At 34.1% G+C, this 26,965-nt stretch overlaps 1 protein-coding gene across 3 annotated transcripts in view; it reads right to left on the bottom strand.

Moving 5' to 3' along the window:
• Positions 1–26,965, bottom strand: part of Snx1 (sorting nexin 1) — a 105,473-nt gene that overhangs the window by 22,461 nt on the left and 56,047 nt on the right. For all 3 annotated transcript variants that reach the window (XM_081747899.1, XM_081747900.1, XM_081747902.1), the window contains 3 exons: positions 21,991–22,197; positions 14,869–14,961; positions 13,855–13,998 (listed from right to left, as the gene is read on the bottom strand). In XM_081747899.1, coding sequence (XP_081604025.1) covers positions 13,855–13,998; positions 14,869–14,961; positions 21,991–22,197 — 444 coding nt within the window. The remainder of the gene's footprint in view (positions 1–13,854; positions 13,999–14,868; positions 14,962–21,990; positions 22,198–26,965) is intronic.

Genomic DNA, 26,965 nt, shown 5'->3' with positions numbered 1-26,965 from the left:
GTTCACGTCTTAATGATACGTTTGTATTCGTATCGCGTACTTTTAATATCGAGGTGTCCCAAAATCCTAAGACAAAATCAAGAATTCTGTAGCTTCTACTTTGCTATCAATAAACACGAGATGTGATCCAGCAATTGAAAAAAAAATGGAAGCTGCATTTACATTACGAAATGAAGACCATAATCAGAGCAAAGTGCCTTTAAAGAATGTAACAATTCATGAGAAAGTTAAACGTCTTTACGTGCATTCCAAAGAACCTACCACTCAACATCTAAATGGAGGATTTCACTCATTAGAAGGTTGGTTTAACCAATTCCACGTATGACAATCACTCTACATAAAAATTGTGGGGAGAAGCTCCAATTGCAGAGCCTACAGCAGCAGTAGCATACCCAGATGATGTTTTGAATGTCTGAAGGCGGATACAAAACTGGGCAAGTGTTTAAATGCACCTGAAACAGGTTTATTCTTGAAAAAAGTGTCAAATAAAACCTTTATATCAAAAAGTGAAAGATCTACCTGAATTTACGAGGTAAAAGGCAGAATTACGTTGCTATTTTGTTCTAATGCATCAGGAGATTGTTTAACTAAGCCCTAACGTTCTTAGATCATTAAATCTTCGTGCTTTTAAAAATAAAAACAAGAATGACTTATTTATATATCGATGCGGTTAAGTTCTTGATAATGCGGCAGGTCATTTCCGTGAGCTTGAAGCAGTACATCCTAATATAGGGTGATATTGTTGCCACTAAATATATGTTCCCTACTTCAACCGACGGACAAAGGAATACTTTAAGATTTTAAACCTTATTACATAAGAAGAAACTTTAAAAATCATACTTATCATTACAGGAAGTAACCCGAACATGGATATCATGAGATGCTGGAAATATTTTGTCATATCAAAATGTATTATTTGCCTCAAAGAGTCACTGCAAGAGTTTAAGTAACCTACATTGACGGCATGCTGATTTTTTTTTTTTTTTTTTAATTAAATGAATTTTTTACTATTACTGATTTGTAAGTTTGAAAAATTTTAAATTATCTCTTATAATTCCATACTTTTCCTTATCCACTGCTTATTTATTCGCGACGTTCAACGGAACGTTACCCCCGTGAATCAGGAGCTTTGGCTGTACTTATTTACTAGTTTTACTTTATTTCAAATAATTATTTATATAATTCCAAATTTTACCAAAAATTGTTTGTAATGATTTAAGAATACAAGACACATTTTCTCTCAATTGAATTGAAACTATGATTATTACATGCACTTTTAAACAGTGGAAATAAATTAAGTGTTTCCCACCTTAACAAAGGGCGGCTTCCGTAATGAAACATATATCACTAAATTATGTTATATGTTTTATAACTAAAGTCCAAGAAAAAGATAAAAAAATGGAAAGAACAAACTTCGTTCCATGTTAATTTGCAGTAGTTAATTATCATTTGAATAGTATTGAACTTCACAACATAAAATACATATTCCTATTCTTCTCTAATAATAAATCAGTCTAAATTATGTTATTAACATTTAATTTCTTATTAGAATAACTTCACTTACAAAACAATGAAAATATGATTAGCTACAAGAAAATATAGTTCATTAATAATTTCTTAAAAAATACAATTATTGACCTAACAATATATTCAACTGCCCAATAAAATATAAGAACACAATGACTACTATATTTTCAGTACTCACCCGTATGTTCCCTCTTGAGATTTATTATGAATTTTCATTTGCTATATTTCAGAGTAAACTAGTTTCTTTTCATCGGGTAGCGACGATTGTGTACTTCATATACTCCTATTTCTGATTCACATATTCCTTTGCCTGTTATAAGCGCATATTCTGGTTACACTTAAAAAGCACCAATACATTTGAAAGAAATCGAACTTGTAATGTATATATATTAAAAAAAAAAAAAAAAAAAAAAAAAAAAAACTAAGAAGTGATCAACGCCATTAATTCCTTGGTGACCGATGTAAGGTAATTTATTTACTATAAATCAGTACTATGTAGGTGCATCTAAATACAAAAACTGTTTATACACAGTAGTAACAGTTAAGTACGTAAAGAAGAAAAAAAATCATTGGATAATCCACTTTGCAGTTTTACTGAATCAAATCCTGCACTTCTTGCTTGTTACGAGGATGGATCCTTCGTTTGCTTTTTCCGTGGTGTAATTCACACTTCATAGTTAAAAAAAATTCACAAGTAAAAATTTTCCTATTTAAAGATTTTTAAAGTATTTTTTACTTCTTCCCTTTTCCAAAAAATAAATAAATAAATTTACATACGCAAAAATGAAAGTGACTATGTTTGTGACTTCATAAATCTTAAACTACCCGACCGATCTCGATCAAATTTTCAACATAGATGAGGTTCGGGCCTGGGATGGTTTTTATCATTTCACTTTGACGGTGCAACTTAAGGGAAGGGGAATAAATATTTAAAAATAATCCAATATGACCGATAACAGGGTGTCTACTAAAATTCGAAAGTGAAATTTCGTGACTCTTTCGTGACCCTTTCTTTACCAAACCATTAAATCTCGTAACATTCAAAAACTAATAAAAGTACCTATATTTTTTAGCACTTATATTTATCTTATCTCTACTTTCAAAGGCTGTTCCTTGGAGTGATAGAAGGTTGGCATCTTCTCACAGTTGAATGAACTGGTTAGATGCGTAGGTGGTTTCGGCGATGCAATGCGATTTGCATCGCCACTGCTCAATGATGCCAGCTGAAGGACAGTCTCAAGAGCGAATTTGAATGTGAATGCCGAATTTTCATGCATGCGAAAGACGCGTGCTTGGCTTGCAATTTGGTAGCGTCTAAAGCCGACAATAGACGTTTTTGGCGGTGAATTTTGACGTTTTACACAATAAAATTTTCCAGTCTGTACTTATATTCGTACAGATTAAAAAATCGTGACCATAAAGCTAAATTTCGTGACTTTTCTTGACTTTCATGACCGTTTTCTGATTTCGTGACTTTTTCATGATTTTCGTGACCGATAGACACCCTGGATAATAATGTCGAATCAATAGTTTCCGGGTTCACTCGGATGAACAGTAACACTTCGGATGCCGTTCAAATACAAATTCAGTCCCGCAACTTGGGGGAGGGGGAGACATATAAAAATGATCGAAAATGACCGATATTAGTCCTGAATCCATAGTTTTCGAAGTCACCGAGATGAACAGTGACATTTCCGATGCCATTTAAATCCAAATTCAGTCTATGTCCAAAATGAAATTTATTCCCCCCGTGCGAAGAAGGTATTCTGCTAGTAAATAAATAGGTAAAAATAAATAAGTAAATAAAGATTCATATTACAGTAATGACCAAATGGTATATATAATTTGTACTGTGCGTTTTATTGATCACAGCATTCCATTCCCCATCCAAAGAGACTGGTGTGTAACCGTATTGGATTATTTAATTGTGCGGATGCTTTAAAAGATCTGACACCACGGCAGTTTCTTTATAGTCTCTCGTATGTTCCTTGATCTTATACTTGTGTTACTTTTGGTCGTACAAACGTAAGTCTTCACACACATTCACATATGACTTTATAAATTCTACTTAACGTGATGTGATCTATAACAATTCTTATACGGTAACTGATGAGACATTTTTCCGTGTTTTTTGTCAACTTGAAACTTATTTACTTATTTACCATTTTAAGTAACCAAAACGACTGGAACAAGAAGAAATGAATTGCGCCGAATAAACATTCCTTCTGTAATTCATAGAATTAAAAGATTTATTTGCTACCTCATGTTAACTTTCCATTGCGATCCCTGTCGTAACCACTGGATTTTCCAATCTGGAAAATAAAATCAATTTCCTTGGATAATTCTTCTTGTGGGGAAACCACGGCAAATCAATACGCTCTAAGAAATATATTGATCCAAAGATACAGTTTTAATCATCTTAGTGGGTGCAAATTTTTTATGCACAAACATGTTACAGCAGGTTTCCTGTAAATAGTCGAAATGAACTTATTATTTTTTCTATACAAAGTACAACTTCATTTTATTTATTTTACTCAATTGAGAATTTTAAGATTGAGGCTTTCTTCTTCAGTTCCGGAAGAAGAATTACCAGCTGTTCATTAGGTTTGCGTACTCTAAGCTTAAGATGTCGTTAGCAAGCGATAAAATTTTAGTTCGCCTTTCTCTAAGATATTGGTTTCAAAATATTTAATAGTAATAATGTTAGTTAACACTTGTGACAAAGACTTTAGTCGAGTCAAATTAAGCTTTAACCCAGACATTTAAAATAACAAAACGAAACTTGCTGGAATATGTGACACTAGTTATGATGTACTTCTGGCAAAAAAAAAAAAAAAAAAAAAAAAAATCCGGCGACGGGCTTAGGAGCTATTACATCATCAATATGGCTGCCGTCAAAATTCATAGTGAAATCTTTGAATACCTATAACTTTTCACGTAATAAAGCCAAGACGTTCATATTTGTGACAAACTGAAGAGTACTGATTGGAAAATTTGCAGAATAAACTATAGTGGTTAAATCGAAGGTTTCCTTTTGAAATATTTCCACATAAACTGCAAAAAATCACTTTTTTAATGCTTGTTTTGAAGTGTGCACGTAAATACCCTGTATCTCCCTGGCTATAGACTACTAATACGTTTTTTTTTTTCTTTTAATAATAATATTTTAGGCCATTTCATTATCTTTAAAACGACATTTGTTTTCTATTGCAAAAAGTCACAGAGCTACGTGAATAAGTTGTGGAGCATGCGATCCGCAACGTGTGCTGGATGAGCATAAAGTCTAATTCTATTTACAGATTCATAGCAAATGGTCAAAGGTGTTGTAGATTTCTTTTACCAGCTACTTGGTTAGAGTGGATAGGGAAGTTACTTACCTGCTAGGGAAGTTATTTTGAATTCTATCATTTGGGGTTTCAATAAATTTTTGAAACAAGGTTTTGCACTACTTAAATATTTAAACTACCGTTATGAATAACATACGAAATAATATTGAAGATTAAAATCCTTATATCAACACTTGTATAGCAATATGTAGAGCTAAAGTGAATGAAAACAGTGTTTAGTAATAAAAAGCACTCTAAAAATGATAATATAAATTAGCGTAAACAAGGTAATACTCTAAATATATAGAAGATTACAGTACATACAACACCTGTTGTTTCACATTTAGTTCGGACGCTTACGTTATGCTGGTGGAGAACTTAACTCGTTGCTAACCTCAATGCCATTTTCATTAGCACATGTTGAATTTATTATGTTTGTCTCGTCATACTCACATTCTTCAATCGCCATTTGGCTGTTACTACAACCATAACCTGCACAATGACCTACGTAGATGAACAGTCTAATCTATTGCTTTTACACTCACAATTTCTTTCACATGAAATTTTACAGTTGCACATAACTAGCTTCAGAAGGCTTTTAGGAACAGTTGGTTCAAGTGCTGTAACTGGCACAAGTTTATTGTTTCATAGTTTCCAATCCCATTCGGTAGGAGATAGTTCAACATATTTCCACTAAATAAACACGCAAGGAATGCTGATGTGCTGCACCTGAGGTCGGAGGAAGAACTGCAAGGTTGAAGTCCGCATCGATTCTCTTCTTGGCAATGGTCTTCAAATAAATATGATATCTTGCTGTACCAAGGTTTCTTTCTTTCTTTGCCCTACACATAGCTAGAAGAATTTTTCGCCCGCAACTCTAATCGCATCTGGGGAAGATGAAGTACTGAAGACATCCATGTGATCACGAAGCTCGTTATCTGATAAAAGCAGATTGTAAGCTCCTTTTCTGAAAGGAACAGAAGTAGAATCACACCCGATGAATGCATGAAGGAAAAGCATATACTCTTTCATAGGACCTAATTGGATCTGTATCTATCGAATGTTGTACATGCGATCTTCTTTCTCAATCCTTCCGGGCATTATCCAAAATACTTGATCTGTCACATGCGCGATTAACAATACAAGGAGATCTGTATCTTCTCCAACAAGTTATCGATGGACCTGTAACAGCTACTTCCATGGCTTTTGCTACAATAAGTGTATCTGCGTCAGCAACTGCTTGATACGTATGGCACCTAGCAGCTGTCAAATAGCGCTTTAAAATATTTCTGAACCTTGCTTTGTTGATGTGATTTGAGAGGAAATCCTCTTGAGACATGGAAATCTCATTATCTTCTTCGACATTCACCTCAACAGAAGTACGTAACTTGGTTCTTTGTGATTGGGTCACATCTTTTATGCTGGGTCCTCCTTCCTCACACTATGTGGCAACTTCCGTAATACTCCATAATGTGTCACATATTGTGTGCAGATATTTATGTAAGTTGTTGAGCGCTGCCAAATAACTATGCAATAAATAACCACCATCTATTGTATACGCTGCATTGCTTGGGATAGAAAAATCGCTAGACATTATATTAACAATTTGAAGAAGAGATGATTTATTACCCTTTCTCATCGAGATATCGTCAAATAGTGATGGTGGTTGTGCTGCCAATCCATAAGACAAAAAGTTTTCCAGATCTTTTGCACTACACATAATGCACAACATTCTGTAAAAAAGCTGGTTTGAATTAACTATTTGGTCTAGGAATTAATTCGTGCGGGTGGACAAGAGATGGCGCAACGAACGGAGCGTCCCACAGTTCCGTGTATCCACACATGTGTTGCAAACCCCTGTCATCGCGTATCGTTCGTAGTATAGGGCAGTGGATTAAAGCGTCAACAACACCAGTTTGTAGTTAAGTGAACATGGCGCAATTTGTGCCTGATAAAGTGTTTTTGCGGGGTGTCCTGCTGCATTACTTTAACATGCAGAAAAGTGCGACTGAAAGTCATCGTATTTTGGTGGAAGTGTATGGTGACCATGCTCTAGCTGAGCGAACGTGTCAGAAGTGGTTTGCACGGTTTAGAAGTGGTGATTTCGGCTTGGCAGACCAAGAGCGAGCTGGACAGCCAAAAAAATTTCAAGACGAAGAATTGACAGCATTGCTCGAGCAGGATTCGTGTCAAACGCAGGAACAACTTGCAGCAGCATTAGGCGTTGATCAAACAACAGTCTCCAAACGCTTGAAAGCCATGGGAATGATTCAAAAGATGTCACATTGGGTTCCACATGAATTGAAAGACAGAGACGTTGAAAGACGAAAAACCATTTGCGAATTGCTGCTTCAACGACAGAGCAGAAAGGGGTTTCTGCATCGAATTATTACGGGTGATGAGAAGTGGATCCATTACGAGAACCCTAAACGAAAAAAGGCCTGGGTGAAACCAGGTGAACCAGGTCCATCACAACCAAAACGAGATATTCACTGTGCAAAGGTTATGCTGTGCATATGGTGGAATATGAAAGGTGTGGTGTACTATGAGCTGCTGCAACCGGGTGAAACTATGAATGGAGAACGTTATCGACGACAATTAATGCGTTTGAAGCAAGCTCTGGCCAGAACACGACCAGAATGGGAGAACAGACATGATAAACTTATTGTTCAACATGATAACGCTCGCCCACATGTCGCAAAACCGGTCAAAACCTATTTAGAAAATGTCGGATGGGAAGTTTTACCCCACCCGCCGTATTCACCAGACGTTGCTCCTTCGGACTACTACTTGTTCGATTGCATGAACAACGATTTGATTGGACAGTGGTTTACTTCTTCAGAAGATATCGAAACATGGGTCTCTGACTGGATCGCTTCCAAGGATGAGGACTTCTTTCGCCACGGAATCCGTACATTGCCTGACAGATGGGCGAAAGTGGTGGCTAGCGATGGACAATATTTTTCTTAGGGTATTTATGTATTTTGTGTTTGTACTACAGCTTCAATGTGTGCGTACCAACCGCACGAATTAATTCCTAGACCAAATACAATGTCTTCGTTGTTTATTTGGACACCTTATTCACTGTAGTCAACGACCTGATCATGTTCTTCCGCCGGAATGAACTTCGTTGAAAAGATTACCAACTTATTCTTGAGAGAAGAAAGTCCAATTTCGTTAGTTCGATCGCAATTTACGCAGTTGTCACCAATAATTCCGCTTGAAAGGAACACAAGTTCTGATAAGTTTTCTTGAAAAGGAGGTGAGCACGAAGCCATTCTAGCAACTTGTTTGTATCTGTTATGTCTCGCTCCTGTCTTGAGAATCTTAGATCGATGTGTTGTTCTGAAGATGTGCTATGAACTTTGGCGACTTCCTCAATAGCCTCTACTAGTCTAGATCTTATTGGCATTGTGTGCACCCATTTTGCAAGTATAGGTGCGGACATACCACGACCATGAGTCAATCCTCCTACGCTCTTCATTGAATGCATCAATACCTGCTCTATGGTCATTTCAGTCCAGACACCAACCCAAAATTTGTTTAATCGGCGAATTATAAAGAAACCGCGTGCAGATTTTTTTCTTATTTATTTTTTTTTTTTTTTATCTACTGAATCCATAGTTTAGCTGTTCGTCCCCATTTCACTTCAGCTTCTTTCATTCTTTCCTTTAGCAGATCGGCACATGCTTCGAGAACCTAGAATTCAGCAGGGCTTTGTACGTCAGCTTTATGCTCATCTAGCACACGTTGTAGATTGCATGCTCCACAACTAAAATTCACGTAGCTCCCTTGTTTTTTGCGATAGAGAAATAAAATTAGTGTCATGTTATAAAGATAATAAATTGGTCTACAATATTATACAATTGCAGTTTATGTGGAAATATTTCAAAGGAAACCTTCGATTTAACCACTATGGTTTATTCTGCAAATTTTCCAACCAGTTCTCTTCAGTTTGTTACAAATATGAACGTCTTGGCATTATTAAGTGAAACGTTATAGGCATTCAAAGATTTAACTATAAATTTTGACGGCAGCCATATTGATGACGTCATAGCTCCAAAACCCGTCACAGGATTCTTGGGGATATTTTGCCAGAAATACAACATAACTAGTACTACATATTCCAGCAAGTTTCGTTTTATTATTTTAAATGTCTGGGTTTGGCCCCAAAAATGCCTAATTTGACTGGACTACTTTCCATAGCTAGACCATCCGTTTGCTTATACTGTTGTTACGTCGAAAATAATTGACTGTAAGTTTGCTTCTAGCATTGTGTAAATTCATAAATTTCCAATTACTGAAGTTACTGTATTTGAAACATGAGTGCTATAGGTAATAGAAAACATACGAAAAAGCGAGATGCACATTATCTGTAATGTCAATGAAAGCTAATTTTTAGTCGTTTACTAAGACGAATATATCGGTTTTTGCGCGGTAACTATTACACTGGACAACAAATTTTAACTTTTTTCATGCTACGGAAATGAAAAGCACATTTTCTTATGCAAATGAGGATGCTGAATACGAAAATGAAAATAAAAATGCTGAATTGGATCGAGTTTAAGTGTAATCGACAGAAATATGTGTTATGTAGTGTTGACACTTAGATTCTTGCATTTTCTATTTGACCTTTCACTTAAGTAGCTATTGCTTCAATTTTGTTCATCAGAGTATTGTGGTTTACATGTCATTCGTTTCAGAATAAACAAGCTTGCAAACGGCAGTATGCGCGTGTGTACATGATGTATAAGAGGAGGGAAATTTAAAGTAAAATTGGGAATTTCTCGTATAAAAATCCCGTTTTTCAAATGTAGTATCCCATGGTAGATCCTGGCTAAAGGTGCCCAAGTATAATATATATATCTTTGAAATACTGTGTTTTATACGTAATACAAGTGCCTAGTTTCATTGCAATATCTACAATAGTTATGAGAGGGGAAATATTTCTCAGTTCTGTTTGACAATACCAAATTTCATATAGGGAAAAGTGAGATATAAAATAAAGAGAATCCAAACAGTACTATTTATTTGTGTATCATGACTTGTACGTCACTCTCTTCAGAATAAAACAGACTTTCAAAGAGATTATATCAAAATGTGTGTGTGTGTGTGATGTACGAGAAAAGGGAAAATTGAGAATTTTTAATTAAAAACTTTTTTTTTTTTTTTCAAATGTAGTGCGCCCTGGTGCTGCTCCAGCTACAGGTACCAAAATACACTATACCTTGAAGCTACGCAATGCATGTGCCAAGTTTCATTGCAATATCTACAATAATTATGCGGGAAAAGTATTTCTCAATCATGCTTGAGAATACCAAATTTTATATAGGGAAAAATCAGATATAAAATAAAAATATATAAAATGATGTTCGTACGTAAAGAGAGTAAAATGCGTTTTGTTATAACGTTAGATCCTCTACATATGAGACAAAAAATCACTTGACATATAGGTTATAGGGTATGATAATTGATTGTGTGTGTCCTTGGCACATCGTTTGTTTCAAAGAATATAAAAGTGTCAATAAGAAATTAATACTATACAAAATGAAAGTGATAAAACAAATTTACATGGATATTACAAATGGCGCCTCTTTGCTTGTCTCTTGTATTGTGGTTCTGGAACATCTCTAGCGATTGTCCAACAACTATTAGCAAGGGCAGACTTGCAAGGACAGATCCAGGGCCCTGATATCGTTTCTCCATCATATATATAACTTGATTGAAATGTTTCCTATGTTCATCAATGACTGCTCCGTAATTTTCTGGGAAGAAATCTATGTTGGAGTACAACATACGCACTTTTAATGACATTTTACACCCCATTGCTTGGTAGAAGATATTAGGTGCTCCACTACTTCCTTATAGTTCTGAGACGGGTCGTTTTCCAAAACGTTTATCATCACTTTTCGGAAAGAATCATCTTCTTATCTACTAACACTCCATATTAATCAGAATCATTGAGGAGTTAGCGAATTTGAAGGCCAATAAGGATTCCCTACCTGATTTTAGTTTCAGCAATTTGTGGAAGTTTACGCAGAATATATTTGAAGAATAGTTTTGATGTGTCTATGAATATCCGCCATTCATCGGGATTATCTTCTATGTAAAGTTTACTCATAAGACCAGTTACATTGTTACAATATACTACGTCACTTTCCACTGGAAATACTGTTCCAGGGGATTCTGACGTGTTTAAAACACGGGCACTTTTACACTTTAGAATAAGCTCCCCAGTTCTTGAGTCTTAATGCCAGTAGTTCTGCGCCACGGAGACAATACCAGGTAATTTAATTCGGGTTGAGAATCATATGGCGAATAGATAATATGTTGGTTTTGTGAAGTCAGGATCGGTGGAAGACGATGAATCTGCAACAGAATTTAGCAACCTGGGTCGACTTTTTCGCCTTTTGCTATTCATCGGATGAGACACTAGAGAAAGGTACGGGAGGATGTGGAACCTATAGTTCTCCAGAATGTGGCACAGTGACGAACATCTCAAGGAATATTTGAATAGGTAATAGTCTACTTTTTTCATTTTTGGATAGACCTTTAATTGGGGGAGCTATGCAAAAATAGCAGTTTGAAATATGATCTGTTGGCTCTCTCAATATCATTGCAACTGCAAATGGCATGCATGGCCTTTTTCCATGTAGCCAGTCCCGCAGGTTTGTAGAACAAGTATTACAAGAAATATGTGATGCCCACTTTTTGTCCATATCTCCCACTTTGCAGCCAAAGTACAAGTGATAGGCTTTCTTTATGATAGGCGTGAAATTCCACTTTTCGTGCCACTTCGTTAAAAACAATTCGCTCTGCACTGTAAACACATTTACGCGACATGTTTTTGCTCAGCACATTCATAGAAAGATTAATAATAATAATAATAATAATAATAATAATAATAATAATAATAATAATAATAATAATAATAATAATAAATAAATAAATAAATAAATAAATAAATAACAGCACATACTTACGCAAGATCTCATCATGACCACGTCCGGGATGGCAAATTGTAACTACAAAAAAAAACCTTATACAACACGTTTTCTCTGGCGAACTCTTCAATACAAACTAAACCGTGATGTGGTTGATGTTTCTTTGTCAGCGATGAAGTGCGAGCAATAAGGATAACCAGAGACGTACGCAGGAATTTATTACAGGAGGGGTGCTAAGCTTTCTGAGGGGTCCAAATACAATCTGAGGCTAAATTATATTAAAATTTGTAAGTATACCCAATGGAACGCATATGGTGATAACGTATTTCTTTGAAACCCGAACCAATCTTCAAAAACTAATTTCATATTCGTTATTAGCACCCTAAAATTAATAAGAATTGGTTACTTTTATCTCCGAAGCATTTTCACTGTTGACCAGTGTTATTGACCACATATTTAAACTTGGTAGTACTGTCTATTACCTACCTGCATAATATTGTGATAGCAAATGTGCTGAACGATTTTTCGCTGAAATAATGGGCCTCATTGGATAGCATCAACTTTTGAGCTTTTGCGGTAACGTCAGTTGTCATCTACGCTTTCGTAACAATTGAATTACCTTTCTCTAACAATCCAAGATTACGCTTCAGTTAACTGCGATTCACTACAGGATATAAATTTGGAATATTAAAAAAAAAAAGTAGGTGCAATTTTATTTTATTTTATTTTTTAATTTTTTAATTTTTTTTTTTAGGTTGGAGAATCCAATAGTTACGAGATTACTATGGAAAATTGGAGCCAATTAGCATGTAGATCTTTTATGTTAAGAGTTATAGAAGGAAGGTTGATTCGGATCAAAAACTGACTTTTTGCTTTTTTTATTTCCTCGCCTTTCGTTTCGGCTACTTAAAACTAGAAAATAATAATAATAAATAAAATAAAATTTGTTTTAAGGCGGCAAAAGTACGGAGTTTAGCTAAAAAAAGTATCATCAATTATAAGAGTCATTTTGTAGATCACATCCCCTTGATGGGAGTTTGTGAAATTACGTGTGAATGTGTAAACTTCCACTGATATAACTAAAAGAAATTTAGAAACAAGATCAAGGAACATATGAGAAACGATAAGAAAGATAATACTATATCTGTCCATATCTTTTAAACTATCTGTACAATTCACGAAACAATTTTCAAGATGTTAAGGTTCTGCACCCGTCTGCATCGTTTATTGAAAATATATTTCACGCTTTGAGCAAAAAAATCCGAGACTGAATATACACAAACTTGAACAAGAAATGGAATTCTGAGATTACCATATGCACCAGTAACAAACACTGTCAAAATTATACATATATAATTTATTCATGACGAACAAAACATGCACTATACTAAAACTCATCAAATAAAAATCCTACTTATGAAGTGGAAACTATGAAATTTAAAATTTTAACCAACGGAAAAAGACACATGGAAGTTCACTACTCGATACAGGCATCGTTCCTGTTTAATTTCAAATGTTGAATTTAATGCGATATAACTTTGAAGTGGATTACTCAATGGACTTTGTAAATATGTAACTGTTACTACTGGGTATAAGTAATATATGTATTTTCACGCATCTCAATAGTACCAATTTGTAATAAATAAGCTAACTCATCTGTTACCAAGGAACTAATGTAATTGAATACTTTTTAGTTTTCTACACACGTTACGAGTTTGATTTCTTTGAAGTTCATTGTTTTTTCTCAAGTGTAATAAAATATATTTTAAGAATTAACAAAACAAGAAAGTGAATATGAAATAGGAGCATATGAACATACAACAGTCGCTGCCCGATAATGAAAAATGAGTTCTACTTGAAACAACAGATGAGAATTCGTAATAAATCTGTTAAGAGCGAACATATAGGTCAGTACTAAAAATACACAAAAAGTGGTCCTTACGTCATTTATCATTATTATTAGTACCAAATCTATCAACGATAATAATAATAAAACTCAGCAGTAGAAGTCTGAATTATACAATAGTTTCATCAAAATTTTACACATTAAATTGTACCTCAATTACTTCCTCTCTCGCTTGATTACTCTTATCAGTTTTCCCTGCCAATTCCATTTTCGCTTTCAATTCTCTCTTCTTCGTAAGCATTTGTTGGGAATGTTGCCAATTCTGATAAACTTTCACTCTTTCATGAAACACATCCTGTAAGAATATAACATTGTACTAAGTACGGCTCTTATGGCTTCTTTAGTTTTTCGCACCTATTAACTGTAAATTTCTTTTTCTTTCCAAGTAACTGAGAAAAAGAATAATTTACTTATGTTATCATACCGCGAAAAATTGTACGGTTTATCCGCTAATTTATAACTTGAAATGAACAAAACCATAAAATAAATAAAATGAAATGATAATCTTAACGTTCCCCAATTATGTCCTTTACACTGATGCGACGGATAACAGAAACAAGCAAATAATATGAATTTTATCTTCTTTACGTTTAATATAGGGGAGGGCAGGCAGCACTACTACTGGTTTATAAGGTTTCAGCTGCTGGTGTGAAAAGATAGAGAAGTTTGCAAGTAGTGGATTAAGGTGGTCCTTATTTTCACATGTCTGAAATTTTAACATTTGATCCTTACAGATTGTTTCTTTCTACGAAAAAAGAAAAAGTGAAATTTGCAATATGAAACCGACCAATGGTTTCAGTGTAACAATGTATGTAGAAACCAAGATTCCGCGTGGTAGAAAGCATGATGTTATGAGTACGAGGAGTTTTTCTTACGATCTAGAACTACAGTGTGAAGTTGGCTATAATATAGTTTTCTCCTCTTAAAAGCTGACAACGGTTACAAGTGAATATTCAAATGTGAGATTTACTTTTCAGTCAGTATGGTTCAAACTGATTTTCTAACTATAAATGCATTTTTGATTTCCGAGTAAAACATTTATTTACGTATGATAACATTACTTCAACCTATATCATCAACTAAAATATACAAATATTTTTTCTTCCGTCAACAAATTCAATAATTCTGAAAATTAGTAGCAAAGAAATGTTGACTAAATATTTACCTTAATCGCACCAATAAGAGCAATATAATCTTTCAAAAGTTCACATAGAAGAGAAAAATCTGCATTTGCCTGTTCGTTGTGTAGCTGTTCAATCTGAAAAACAAACAATGCAATTAATTACCCAACTCAATCAAACACCACTCAACCTGAACTGACTTCACATATTTAAATTTACACTACTAACACAAAATATTAAATATAGAAAAACACATAAACTGTTTACCATATCGTTTCCAACTTACACAAAATGTTATTGCGCATTAAACAGTTTCTGGACTTCAAATTCTTCTTGTGTTCTCAGGACTTTTCTTTTCCTACTTTTCTTTCTTCCTTTTCCGTCATCGCCCTCAATGTGAATAAATTCATGTCTTGTCCAGAACTTTGGACCCCCCCCTCCTCTTTCTTTTATATTATTTAACTTAGATAGCAAAGCGATGACACAAGATCAGTGGTAGCTCTTACAGGAAGACACAATTTTATCGGTACGAGCTAAGGGAAGAAAATTTCCACAAGCTAAGGGGAGAAAATTTTCCTAATGTCCTAAGTCTTGTAGGAATAAAGATATAGGTATGTTTTTTTTTTCCTTAGCTTGTAGTGATAAATATTAATTTTATTTATTTATTTATTTAACAATCACCAGATACAGCTCAGAGGCCATTTTATACTGGGTATCTAACAATAACAGTAACAATGAAAATGATTTGGGAAGGTATTGGACACGGCTTGTTTAGCAGGTACCATCCCGTTATTTACCTGCTAGAACTGAGGAAAACCCTGGGGAAGCCGTCAGAATGGTCGGCAGCGGGAATCGAATCCACGACCTCCCGAATGCGAAGCCAACGCTCTACCACTTGAGCTACTTCTATTTTATTTTTATTTATTTTTTCATCAATGTGGTTTCACTCACGAGGCACCACTGCTTAAGATAGTAAATAGCTACAGGTACATTTGAACATTCGAAATATAGATGCTGAAAAGACTGTTTACAAAGGAACACAGGGTAGCGACAAAATTCACAGGAAAGAATTCGCTGACATTTCTCATTTTCCAAAACATTTTCTGAAATTTTCCTTTCTATCCACATACACATTCCCATGTTCATGGAAAAACAAAACCAGTGATACACTAATAATATATTTCCCCCCTAATCAACTAGAAAAAGTGAAATAATAAAATAATGTGTGCGTGTATCTGTTTGTCATTATCTTTTCGCATAGAAAAGTGACCTAGAACCACCAAATTTTGTTTACAAATAGATCTTCACCAGAGCTAATCGCCTACGAAGACCTTTCTCGATTTTCGGAACGAGGGGTGCTGAAAATATACGTTTTCGCGATTTCTGCGCAGTAATGTTTTACGCGTAGGCAAACTCCATTACTCCATGGTTGAGCAGGCTTATATCACGTTGCGTTCAGTTGAATAATAAAATTTATGTCAAAAAATGTTTGTAAATAAAATCTCCAATCTAGAGACGGTAAGTGTACTAGCGGGATAGCGTTTGTCTTTTCTTCTAGTTTCTCTATCGCTAGAAGTTTACATAGTTCCTGCTTAATGGTGCTAGTTGTGCCTGTATGCACCTGCTAGGCGTTCAGCTGTGGAGCGGGGCAATATAGCACATAAACGGGAGGGATGTAGTTCGTTAATGGTCCAATGTGACCTTATAATATGGAATATTGAAACAAAATTCGTGTTAATACAGTGAAATGAAGTAGTGAGAATTACTGCTTGCTTTACGGTTAATGGAGATTTGATATTAAACCTCATTACTAAATTATTTTCTGAAATTCAGACAAAAGAGAAAAAGATAAAAAAGGGAGATTTATTCTGGTTTGTATGTTAGATTTTAAGTTGCTTCTTTGGTGATAGTTGTTAGATATGCTTCATGTTTCGTGTGATAGTGTCTTTAAAAAAAAAAAAAAAAAAAAAAAAAATCTGAATTGGCAAATTCCCTTTCATTTAGACTAAACATATGGGCTTGGTTTTGCTGTTTAATAATCTGTTCGACTAGTTTATTAATTTTTCAGCAAACCGTAAATGAAAAGAAAAGAAATTAATAGCTTTAATAGAATGGAACTTTGAATGTTTAAGAGCTATTACATTATTGCTCTTTATAGTGGGGATTTTATACTCCTTCAGTTTTCTGTCAAACCTTGAGGGAAAAAAAAGCTGAAAACGTTACTTATTACTGCTATGAAAGAGACAGACTTAAGTGAAGTCGAGTGTTATTTTCATTTACATATATTAACTTGTTGTTCGATATACATATGTTATAATAAAGTTTTGTTACCTGTTACAGGAAATAGGTTTTTTGTTGAATTGCTATTATAACTGGTAACCTGCATACCGTTTACTATACGACGCACTCACCCGACGTCTCACCGTTAATTTTCTTTATTGGTTGTTTTATGTTTTTTGGATTAAATATTTAATTCTTAGACTTATTTTGACAAAACTACGAGTAGTGAGTACTTCTGGCACATAATTATATATGTGCATTTATTACGCAACAAAAGAAGGATAAATAGCGGGGAAAGGAGTAATTATTATTTTATTTTATTTTAACCTAAGCTCTGAATTACGAGACGGCAACAAGTCCGTACTTTAAAAAAAAAAAAAATCTAGGTCCTGAATTAAGATCCGACAATGACGGGTGAATAATATAAAAACAAATACAACGTATTTATTATAAAATTACAGAATACTTACGTAATTGAAATTCCTGCACAAAGCAAGAAATTAAACATCTTCCTAGTGATACATTTAATCCTGGTTGGTTTAGCCATTTTACTGTAATGCCCTTTGATGTACCGGACTAACAGTGTTGTAATTTATGTAAAGATGTTGTTATACAAACCTTTCTGAAACTGTTCTGCTATAGTATGCATTTTACAAATAGACGTCTAGTGATGTTATGTTGGATCCAGTTTCTTTGCAGTACAACAATACACAACACAGTTGTTAGGTTTTATAGTTTTCACAGTTGGATTAAGTTAATTCATTTGTGGGCTTGGTTATGCGACGGAACAAGTTGAACATGTCCTAGCACGAACTGAGCTAAAGTCTGGCCCTGCACAATCGGAGTCGCCACCCTCGCGCGTAATGGCGTGGGAAAGATCAGTATACAGAAACTTGAACAAGCTCTTGTCTAACATGTGGAAAAAATATCAGGGAAACATACAGCGTACCTTGACGAAAATGAGGAAATTTTAACGGAACTTCTATTGGTTATATATATAGATATATAGACATGTTACATTAAATTTTCTTAATATTTGAAATGAAACTTGTACTACAATTATGATAAACTACGGTTTATAAATACTTCATAGAACTTCACTACACATCACATGGAGCGTTACAAATACAGGTAAGTAAAAACAATTTCAAATATACTTGACTTTCATCACATATAGATATATATATTAATGATCCTTTTATCTTATGATTGCGACAGGACTCTGCACATCGCGTTCTTTCTAGAGCCCTCCTTAATAAAGTAAGTACTATAATTATTCAACTTTCCCTGCATCAAATTAATTAATACATTATTTATTCATTATATATATATATAATTTCTTCATATTAATAAATACATTATTCATTCATTATATTATTATTTCTTCGTTTTAATTTTCTTTCTTCCTTTCGTCTTTATTCTCTTTTTACTACTACATTTATAAAAATTATTTTCTTTATTTGCAGGTTCACTGAATATGAAGATCATGTTACTCCATTAAATACTAAAGGATGACATGTACAGATCGCGAGGCTTCATCTTTAATACGCAAGAAGATCATACAAAATATTTATGTAATTCTGGAATCATTAAAATAAATCTGTTCCTGAGATAATATCCAAATAATATTTCTCAATTATCTAATGGAAACCTATTTCAGATTGCTTTCTGCCACGATGTACTTTTTAGTGTATATAATAGTGTCCTTATTAATATATATATATATATATCTGTAGTATTGGATTTTATAGATATATTTGTAGACATACAATTTTGTAAAATTTAAGATTTATTTTGTATTCTAAGAATTTAGGTTATCATTTTGTTGACGATTGGTGGAAGAACGGTTCAGAGGGAGAAAAAGTCTTCCCGATCTAAGATTTAAAATCATTGCATTTCTATTTGTTTCGTATCTCCCGCCATAAACAAATAACAAACGCTATTCATATTTTACCTTCAATAAATATATTAACTGTTGGTAGCTATCCTTGAAGGAGATTTTTAATTAATCTTCAATCTTCTTAAATTCAACTATTTCATTTCTGTTTATTTTTTTATATCGATTCGAAACATTTAATAATTTTATGTAAATTTAATATCTGAGGGTACAGACCAGCATCCAAATTGCCCCTTGTCAAAATATTAAGTACTGCGCTGAGGTGTAGATATAGATTAGTGGCGCATTACATCTTTCCTGAAATTTTAATCTGTAACGTTAGTCTCAAGATGAGAATTTCGTCATATAAGGAGAAAGTCATAGTGAGACCTCCCGAAAAACTATGGATATAAGTACAAAAACTGGCTACTCTAATTACACATTTGGCTAATATTAATGACACATCTTTGAAAAAAATCAATAGTATTATGTTTTGAAAAAAATCAATAGTATTATGTGATTCATTTCACTTCTTCAAACGCTGTATTTTCTCAATACTGTGCATATCTCACATTATTTTAGTCTTCTTAAATTCAAGCTCATTCAGAATGATCTTGATTTTTCCTGTCTTCAGCTTCTTTACCTCTTCCTCTCGTCGGTGATCTGTTGCTTCTGCAAAACGACTACGAGCATTTCATGTATAATGAATCATGGATTTTTTTTTATTTTTTATTTATCTTTTATTTTTTACTTTATTTTTTTATTTTTTTTAACTATTTTTACAGATAGTTTCTCAAGTCACCAGAAGAAGTTACTATATCGTACCTAAGTCTGCGTGCTACTGAAGTCTGTTCTTTTAAATAACTTGCTACACCTTGAAAATTGTTCAAAAAGCCTCTTTCTAGATGTGAATTTTCATGAGAGAAACCAAGACCATTTTAACAACTGAAGTATTCAAATTATTTAGCCAAAAGTCACCCAAACACTGACCAGGCCTCCAACACTGGCTCATAATTGTTTTACAATTCGGATTTGAACAAAACTCTTTGAACTGACTCACAATGCCATCTGCTCTATTGCCATCTAACCAATTATTTTGAAGTAGGTCAGCTAAAAGAGACTTCATGCAATTCACTCCAATATCAGATCCTGAAAAAACATGAAAGAGTTTTTAAAGGTGACTTCCAAAAATACAAGAACAAATTTCTGTACACACTTTCTGCAATTTCCGCGAAAATTCAAAATGTCTAAATCCGTTACTGGCAGTATGTGTAGCAAAAAACAATGTCAATGTTTCTCACAGGAAGATGATTTTCTTCATTTTCCACTCCAATTCGTACATATGAGGCTCGAAGAACTAAAAGTTTGATTTTACAAACTTTTGCATCACTTTTCTATCACATCAGATGAAGCAGTGTAAAGAAATGGACTGAGAAGAACGTTAATCTGAAATTCAGTAAGGAACGGTTCTCTTTCTCAAATGCTTTAAAAATGAAGTTTAGGAATAAACATGTTATCTTCTTGCCACATAATTGACACAAACATATAGCTCGAGGACATTGAAACTTTCTTACTCTTCACACTTGAATATACAACAGAAGATACGAAGAAATATCAAAAGCTCGCTAAACAACATACTATTTTCAAACCAACACAGAATAAAACTTCACTACACAATTTTCTGAGCCTCTATAGGTGTACTCGGTACGGCATGCTACATCTTTCAATAACTTATGTAGAGTTTTGAGAAATTTAACGATTCTCCAGTTCGTTCCCTCAATTGCAGCCTTAATTCCTCTACGCAAAGTAACCCACACATCTTCCTATATCAAGTATTACACGGTCATTCGACGAGGCCTTGATATTTGGCTTGAAGGTAAGCAGAAATGCTAAGTTCGCATTCGGGTCATATGTATTGAAATTTGAATGATCTTTTACAAGTTCAACGATGAATATGTCTTTGTCATCATCATTAGTATATCTTTGCAAATGTATAACTTTTGATGGAAAATGATTAAATATGTAGCTATAAATGTATAACAATTAATAAATATTGCATTATAAGCACAAAGTAAAATGTAAACTTTGGTATTTATAGATATATCCCATATTTCAAGATCAAGAGGCCGGTGAAATTAGTCCTGCTATCCCCTGAATATTGACTCAATACACACGCTGATACGCAACTTTATTAGCTATGTTCACACACTCATAAGCACTTCCGAAATAAAACTCTCTGCGAATTAAAATATCTTACAATGAAAACATAGAAGCTAAATTACGAATAACCATATTCGAAAATCCTTTCATTTGCTTGATTAGCTAACTGCACTTAATGCAGGACAGAAAACTCCGATAAAAACAAAGCTCGTGGGAACGAAAACAGAAAAAAGTTGGAATTATGCGTACATAGAAAATGAATTTATCATTAGATCGTTGATCCAACAGCCTTCTGTGGATGATTCATCAATATGGTATTCCACTGCACAAGTGAAACCAAAAGATAATGCGCACAACTATTAATACAAAACATAACTTTGTTACACATCATTAGTGGAAAACACATATAAGTTTCTAGTGCGAAGTTGGCAAGTAAAAAACGAGCACTCAACCACATCTGAAATAGTCTTAGAATTTTCACTTTAAATATTTATAAAATCCCATTCTTCGAAATTCCCTGACCTTTTCCAGTTTTCCAGGTTTGCCGCCCATCCTAGAACATTAAGAAGGTTAGTAATTTATATACTGTATTCATTGCTAACGAAGAAACTTTCCAAATAGTTTCAATAGATCAATGTTACTAGACAAGAAAACTGAGCTTAAGAAAGTTCAGCGAAGAGATTTCAGTAGCCCCAATTTGGTGATTGCAACTTACACTGGAAATCAGAATTTTAAAGAAAGTACTCAATAGTTTTGTATAACTGACAGCAGAATCATAGAGAATGATAGTACAATAAACGGAAGAAGAATACACTCAATACTGAACATTATTATTACACTCGTTGCTCACCTTTTCCTCCACTTCAGCAAGCTGTGCAAGCGCTCTAGAAAGAGAAGTATGCTCTTCACAGTTACTCAACATAGCAGCACTTTTGGCAAAAGATGCAGTAGAAATAGCTAGCTCCTTCCTATGCAGTACTAACGTCTCAACACTAGTATGTAATTTTCTCAGCTGATTGTCCAGATTCTCAATCTGCTGAACCTTTTCTTCAAACCACTGAAATTTGTAATATTAAAAGATGTATTCGTTATCTTCAATGAAATTTAAATCCTAATTACAAGAAAAACATGCAGTACTTACTTATACATTAGTGAATTAGAACACCATAGCAAACGTTATTAAAGGCAACCAAAATTTTAAAGTAACTTACTCGGCTTTAGAGTAACCTTCTGCACTAAAAATAATAAGAAACCTGCGGTCACTCGATCCGATTTGGTAGTTACGTATTCAACTAATTACACTTTGATACAACTTTCTAAATTATAAAAACAAAAGGTTCTACTTATCCGTTTGCACTCCTATATATATATATATATATATATATATATATATATATATATATATATATATATACTGTATATATATATATATATATATATATATATATATACTGTATATATATATATCAGATAAAGTTACCATGACTATATTTGCATCGTCATGCAACGAGCGTGACAGTTTCAATACGAATATTAACGTGTTACCTATCAAAAATTAAAGATTAAAACAACAATTAGGAAACGAGATGGAGTATGTAAGAAATAAATGAATAATACGTAGGTGAATCAAACTTATCTCGTTTATTCAAAGTAGAGACTTCCTTTATCCACTCCACACAAAGCTTTGCACGATGTAGTAAGTGATGGAATGACTTCTGGAAGTACTGGACTGTAATAATGTTCTAGGTCCCAGTCACAACTTTCTAGATAGTGGAAACATTCGAAAAGTAGCCCTCCAGTGATGCTTTTTAATTTGGGGAAAGAGGCACTCAGAGGTAAGGTTTAGGAGGTGTGCTGGCTGTGGTAACACAAACACATTTTTTTTAACAAAACACACAGAATAACTGTGTTGTTTGCTAGCTGTGTGTTCCAGTTTCTCCTCCTCCGTTAAAGAATGGAACATAAACATGCACACATTTTCCTGTTTCTTACAATCTTCTACTATTACCTAGCGAACAGTCTTCTGATTCACCTCCAGGTCTAACATTAAACTGAAACTTGCATTTCTGACATTGAAAACAATATTCTAAACTTTGTCAATCGTTTCAGTAGTTCCGACAGACTTTTCGGAACTGGAAGCTCACCACCTTCCCACAGATTCATTTCCTGAATTGAACCTCTTATGTCATTCACGAACATGGGAACGAAAAAGGCAATTATCTTCATGTCAGCTTTGTGGACAGAACTTGTTGTTAACTCTCTGTTCCATAAATGAAATGATGAGGAGGTATCACAACACTAGTCTGTACTTAGCCATGTTAGGTTTCAACTAGCGACTGGCCGAGTTAGAAATTTCTGCACATGTTCCAAAGATCATACGCATTAGGAAATACTTCCGTGCCAAAATAGACTTTGCAGAAAAAAAGTCCCGTCTCCTAATTGCTGCACTGTACATGTATAGTGTTATGGAGTATCGACCCGATCAGACTGGCAGCTTTGTCTTTCCCAATATTCTATTTTTAAATGTAACGTATTTTCAATAATAATTTTTTACAAAAAACTTCGTACAATATCGACTCGGACAATGGTGACACTTCAGTGATGCAACTGTCTTCCAGCTTCAGCACTTCTCAGAGACAACAGCATATTCATCCCGAATATGAACTCCTATCATCACTAAAAGCTTTCCTTACGTATATCTTGAGCAATGCTGGCAGTGATAATTTGAAGTTTTTAGTATGAATTTTTGAACGATCTACAATAATTTAGAAGAGCTAGGTGAGTACATTAGAGTATATTGAAAGTTGTTTGCATTATAAAATGAAGATTTACTTCGACGAAGCTTTCCAGTGATATGGTGGGAAACTATAGTGATCAACACACAAAGAAAAATTAAACAGCCTGGGACTCATCAATGATTGGTACTGAAACCAGGGTTTTATACCGCTCCTTCCCTTGAGACATCTACTTAGGCCTTAAACTGAAAATAAACATTCTCACCAGCATAATTGTCTTATAAGTATCTTTTCCATTTATATAATTCGTATTATTATTTAAAAAATGCACAACTTAGGACAGTATTCAAGTTTCAAATTTAGAGTACTATTATTTTTATTTAAATCTTTGTTATGCAGAGAACTAAACTGTGAAGAAGGAATGACTACTGGAAACAAACAAACTTAAATTACAGTGGAACTTAAGGTAGCAGATACTTTACCTGTTGCTCCTCATGAGATAGGCACAAAAATGAAAAAATAATAATATTCGATAAAATAGAATTCTAACAACATATATTGATGTTAACAAAAAAAAATTCTAAATCTTGTTTAATTAACCAAACTGTTTAATATTCACAACGTTTAAATTCTTTTATTCTCATGCAATTCTATTAACTGCATTATGTTTATTTTATTGCTCCACTCAATAATAAAACTACTTTATAATATTATATATACCTATATATCGCATGAAAACTCAGTATATATTTATGGTAACATAAGTCAACACTTACACATATTACAAATTTTTAGATTTTAATAAGGTCAAACCATCACCACCACCAAATATGAAGCCAGTAAATTTTGATATTGTTTATAGTTATGAAATATACCGAAGCATTAATTTTACACAATCAATGGACTGCTTTAGACCAATTCTAGTAACCTTCGACCAGGCATTTCCAACTGGATGCTCTATGACGTCATAGCTTGCTGTTATGATTCTCAGTATACTAGGCTACATAATACAGAAAATATGACAGCAAACTTAGCGTTGATAGATAGTGGCAACAGGCGAACAAAGTGTAGTCGGTTGTTTTTCTCACTCACTCATACTCTCTCTCTCTCACACACACATACATACATATATATATATATATATATATATATATATATATATATATATATATATATATTACTCGTGGATTCATGACTAATCGTACATTAACAATACTTGCTAAATTTCATTTCTTCTACTTCATTCCCTCCCCTTTATTGCTCACACTGTGCTCATTGTGATCATTAAAGCGACCTCCTACATTATACATCCGCCTGTTGGAAATAACTTCCCTGACTACCAGTCGTTTGCTTTAGATACAATTGCATCAGTTCGGTCATTTAGTTTATATTTTTGTTTAAAGGAAAAATACTCACCATTATTATCACGTTTTTGAAATTATGCCACATCCCATCCCACCCCTCAAACTAGTCTTATTTTTTTTCTTCTATGGAAAAAGACAAAGAACGTATAGCAGAACTGCGTCGTTCTTATTAAAAGATGTTTAAGAGATTTATAAGTAAGACCCAGCTTGGGTTATGAGAACAGTATTCCTAAAGCCCAATATCAAAAGAAAGAAAGTGGTATTAAAATGAAATTGTATGTACTACTTTTTTTTTCCTTGAGAATCTTTCCTAAGGTTACTATATATGATTCACCTCTTCAATGTCCGAAGATGTTGGCGTAAAAAGAAATTCATTTCTGTATAAGTGAGTTTGCGAGAGGTAGAGGAATATAGATGAACTTCACATGTAAAGGATTTGGGAAAATGCAACAGCTTCACCACTGTGTTATAGTATGAAAAGCATAAAGCACAATATATGTACTGATGTGCACACACAGGTTACCAGTGGAAGCACGTTTTGTACAATAGCGAAAATGCGCTAAAACCTCTTGCCACTGAAGATCACACCAAATGTATGGAGGGCCGTGGTGGCTCAGTGGTAGAGCGTTCACCTCTGGTGCTTGGGGTCCCGGGTTCAAACCCTACTCCCGCCAAGTGAACTTCGTGGTGGACAAACACCGTGTGCGTGGGTTTTCTCGGGTTCTTCTGTTTCCTCCCACTTTCTCATTCCACCATTTTATTCATCTCATCATCATCACCGTCTCCTTTAGCCTAACCGGCATTACTGTGGGACGTAAAACTAAAAAATTTCATTTTCATTTCAAATGTATGAAGCATGTGAACAAGGCCGATAGTATGCCATACTCGTAATCTACAGATAGCAGTGAAATCAATCAAAACGTTACATCTCCATCTGCCGGATCAGGTGGGTTGTCAACATGTATTTATTTTCGTCTGTTGCGGACCCCTTGGAATTTGACTCCTCTTCCCCATATCCAGGGGTACCTCATCGACTGGTTCAAAACACATAACAACTAGTATCTCATAACTTCACCCGGGGTTCGGTTTCGACTTCAGTCTTCGAGTGAGTTGTACAACTTCTATTATCTGCACACACACACCCATTAGAAGGAATTACAGGCAGTGCTACAAAAGCAGAAGGAAACAGCTTAAAACGTTTTCCTGGTACGAAACGAACTTCATCTATTAGCATCTTCGTCAATGCTTCCAGCGGGTTCATTTCATCTCCCGCTCTCCATACCCCATATACTGACACGCACTAAATTTGATTTATTTACTCCATGAAACCATAATACATGGTGTTTGGAGAGTTCAGTAAGTACAGTACACACGATGATACATATAAAAAGTAATACATAATACTTAATGTGAAGAAAATCAAGACTTTTACATTACAAAAAATATTTAAAAGCTTACATTAACAAAAAATAGTATTAAGTGTAGGAAAAACAAAAGAAAATAACTACTAGGAGATTAAAAAATTTACATGATTTACCACGATTTACCAAAAAGCTAATTTGTCAGTCTCTGACATTTTTTATTCTTGCATAAACTCATTTATGAAATAGTACGCGTTTCGTATTAAGTAATTTTTTTAGCTTTTTCTTAAACAACTTGTAAGTGTTTTCAAGTTTTATTTCATTTATTGTAGATAGTGTTACCCATATGTCTGGGTCCATGCTGG

This window comes from Thermobia domestica, chromosome 2, assembly GCF_964235325.1.
Source record: "Thermobia domestica chromosome 2, izTheDome1.hap1.1, whole genome shotgun sequence".
In the NCBI taxonomy this organism is placed as follows: domain Eukaryota; kingdom Metazoa; phylum Arthropoda; class Insecta; order Zygentoma; family Lepismatidae; genus Thermobia; species Thermobia domestica.
Note: the sequence above shows the minus strand (reverse complement) of the source record. Positions and strands in the feature narration are given on the sequence as shown.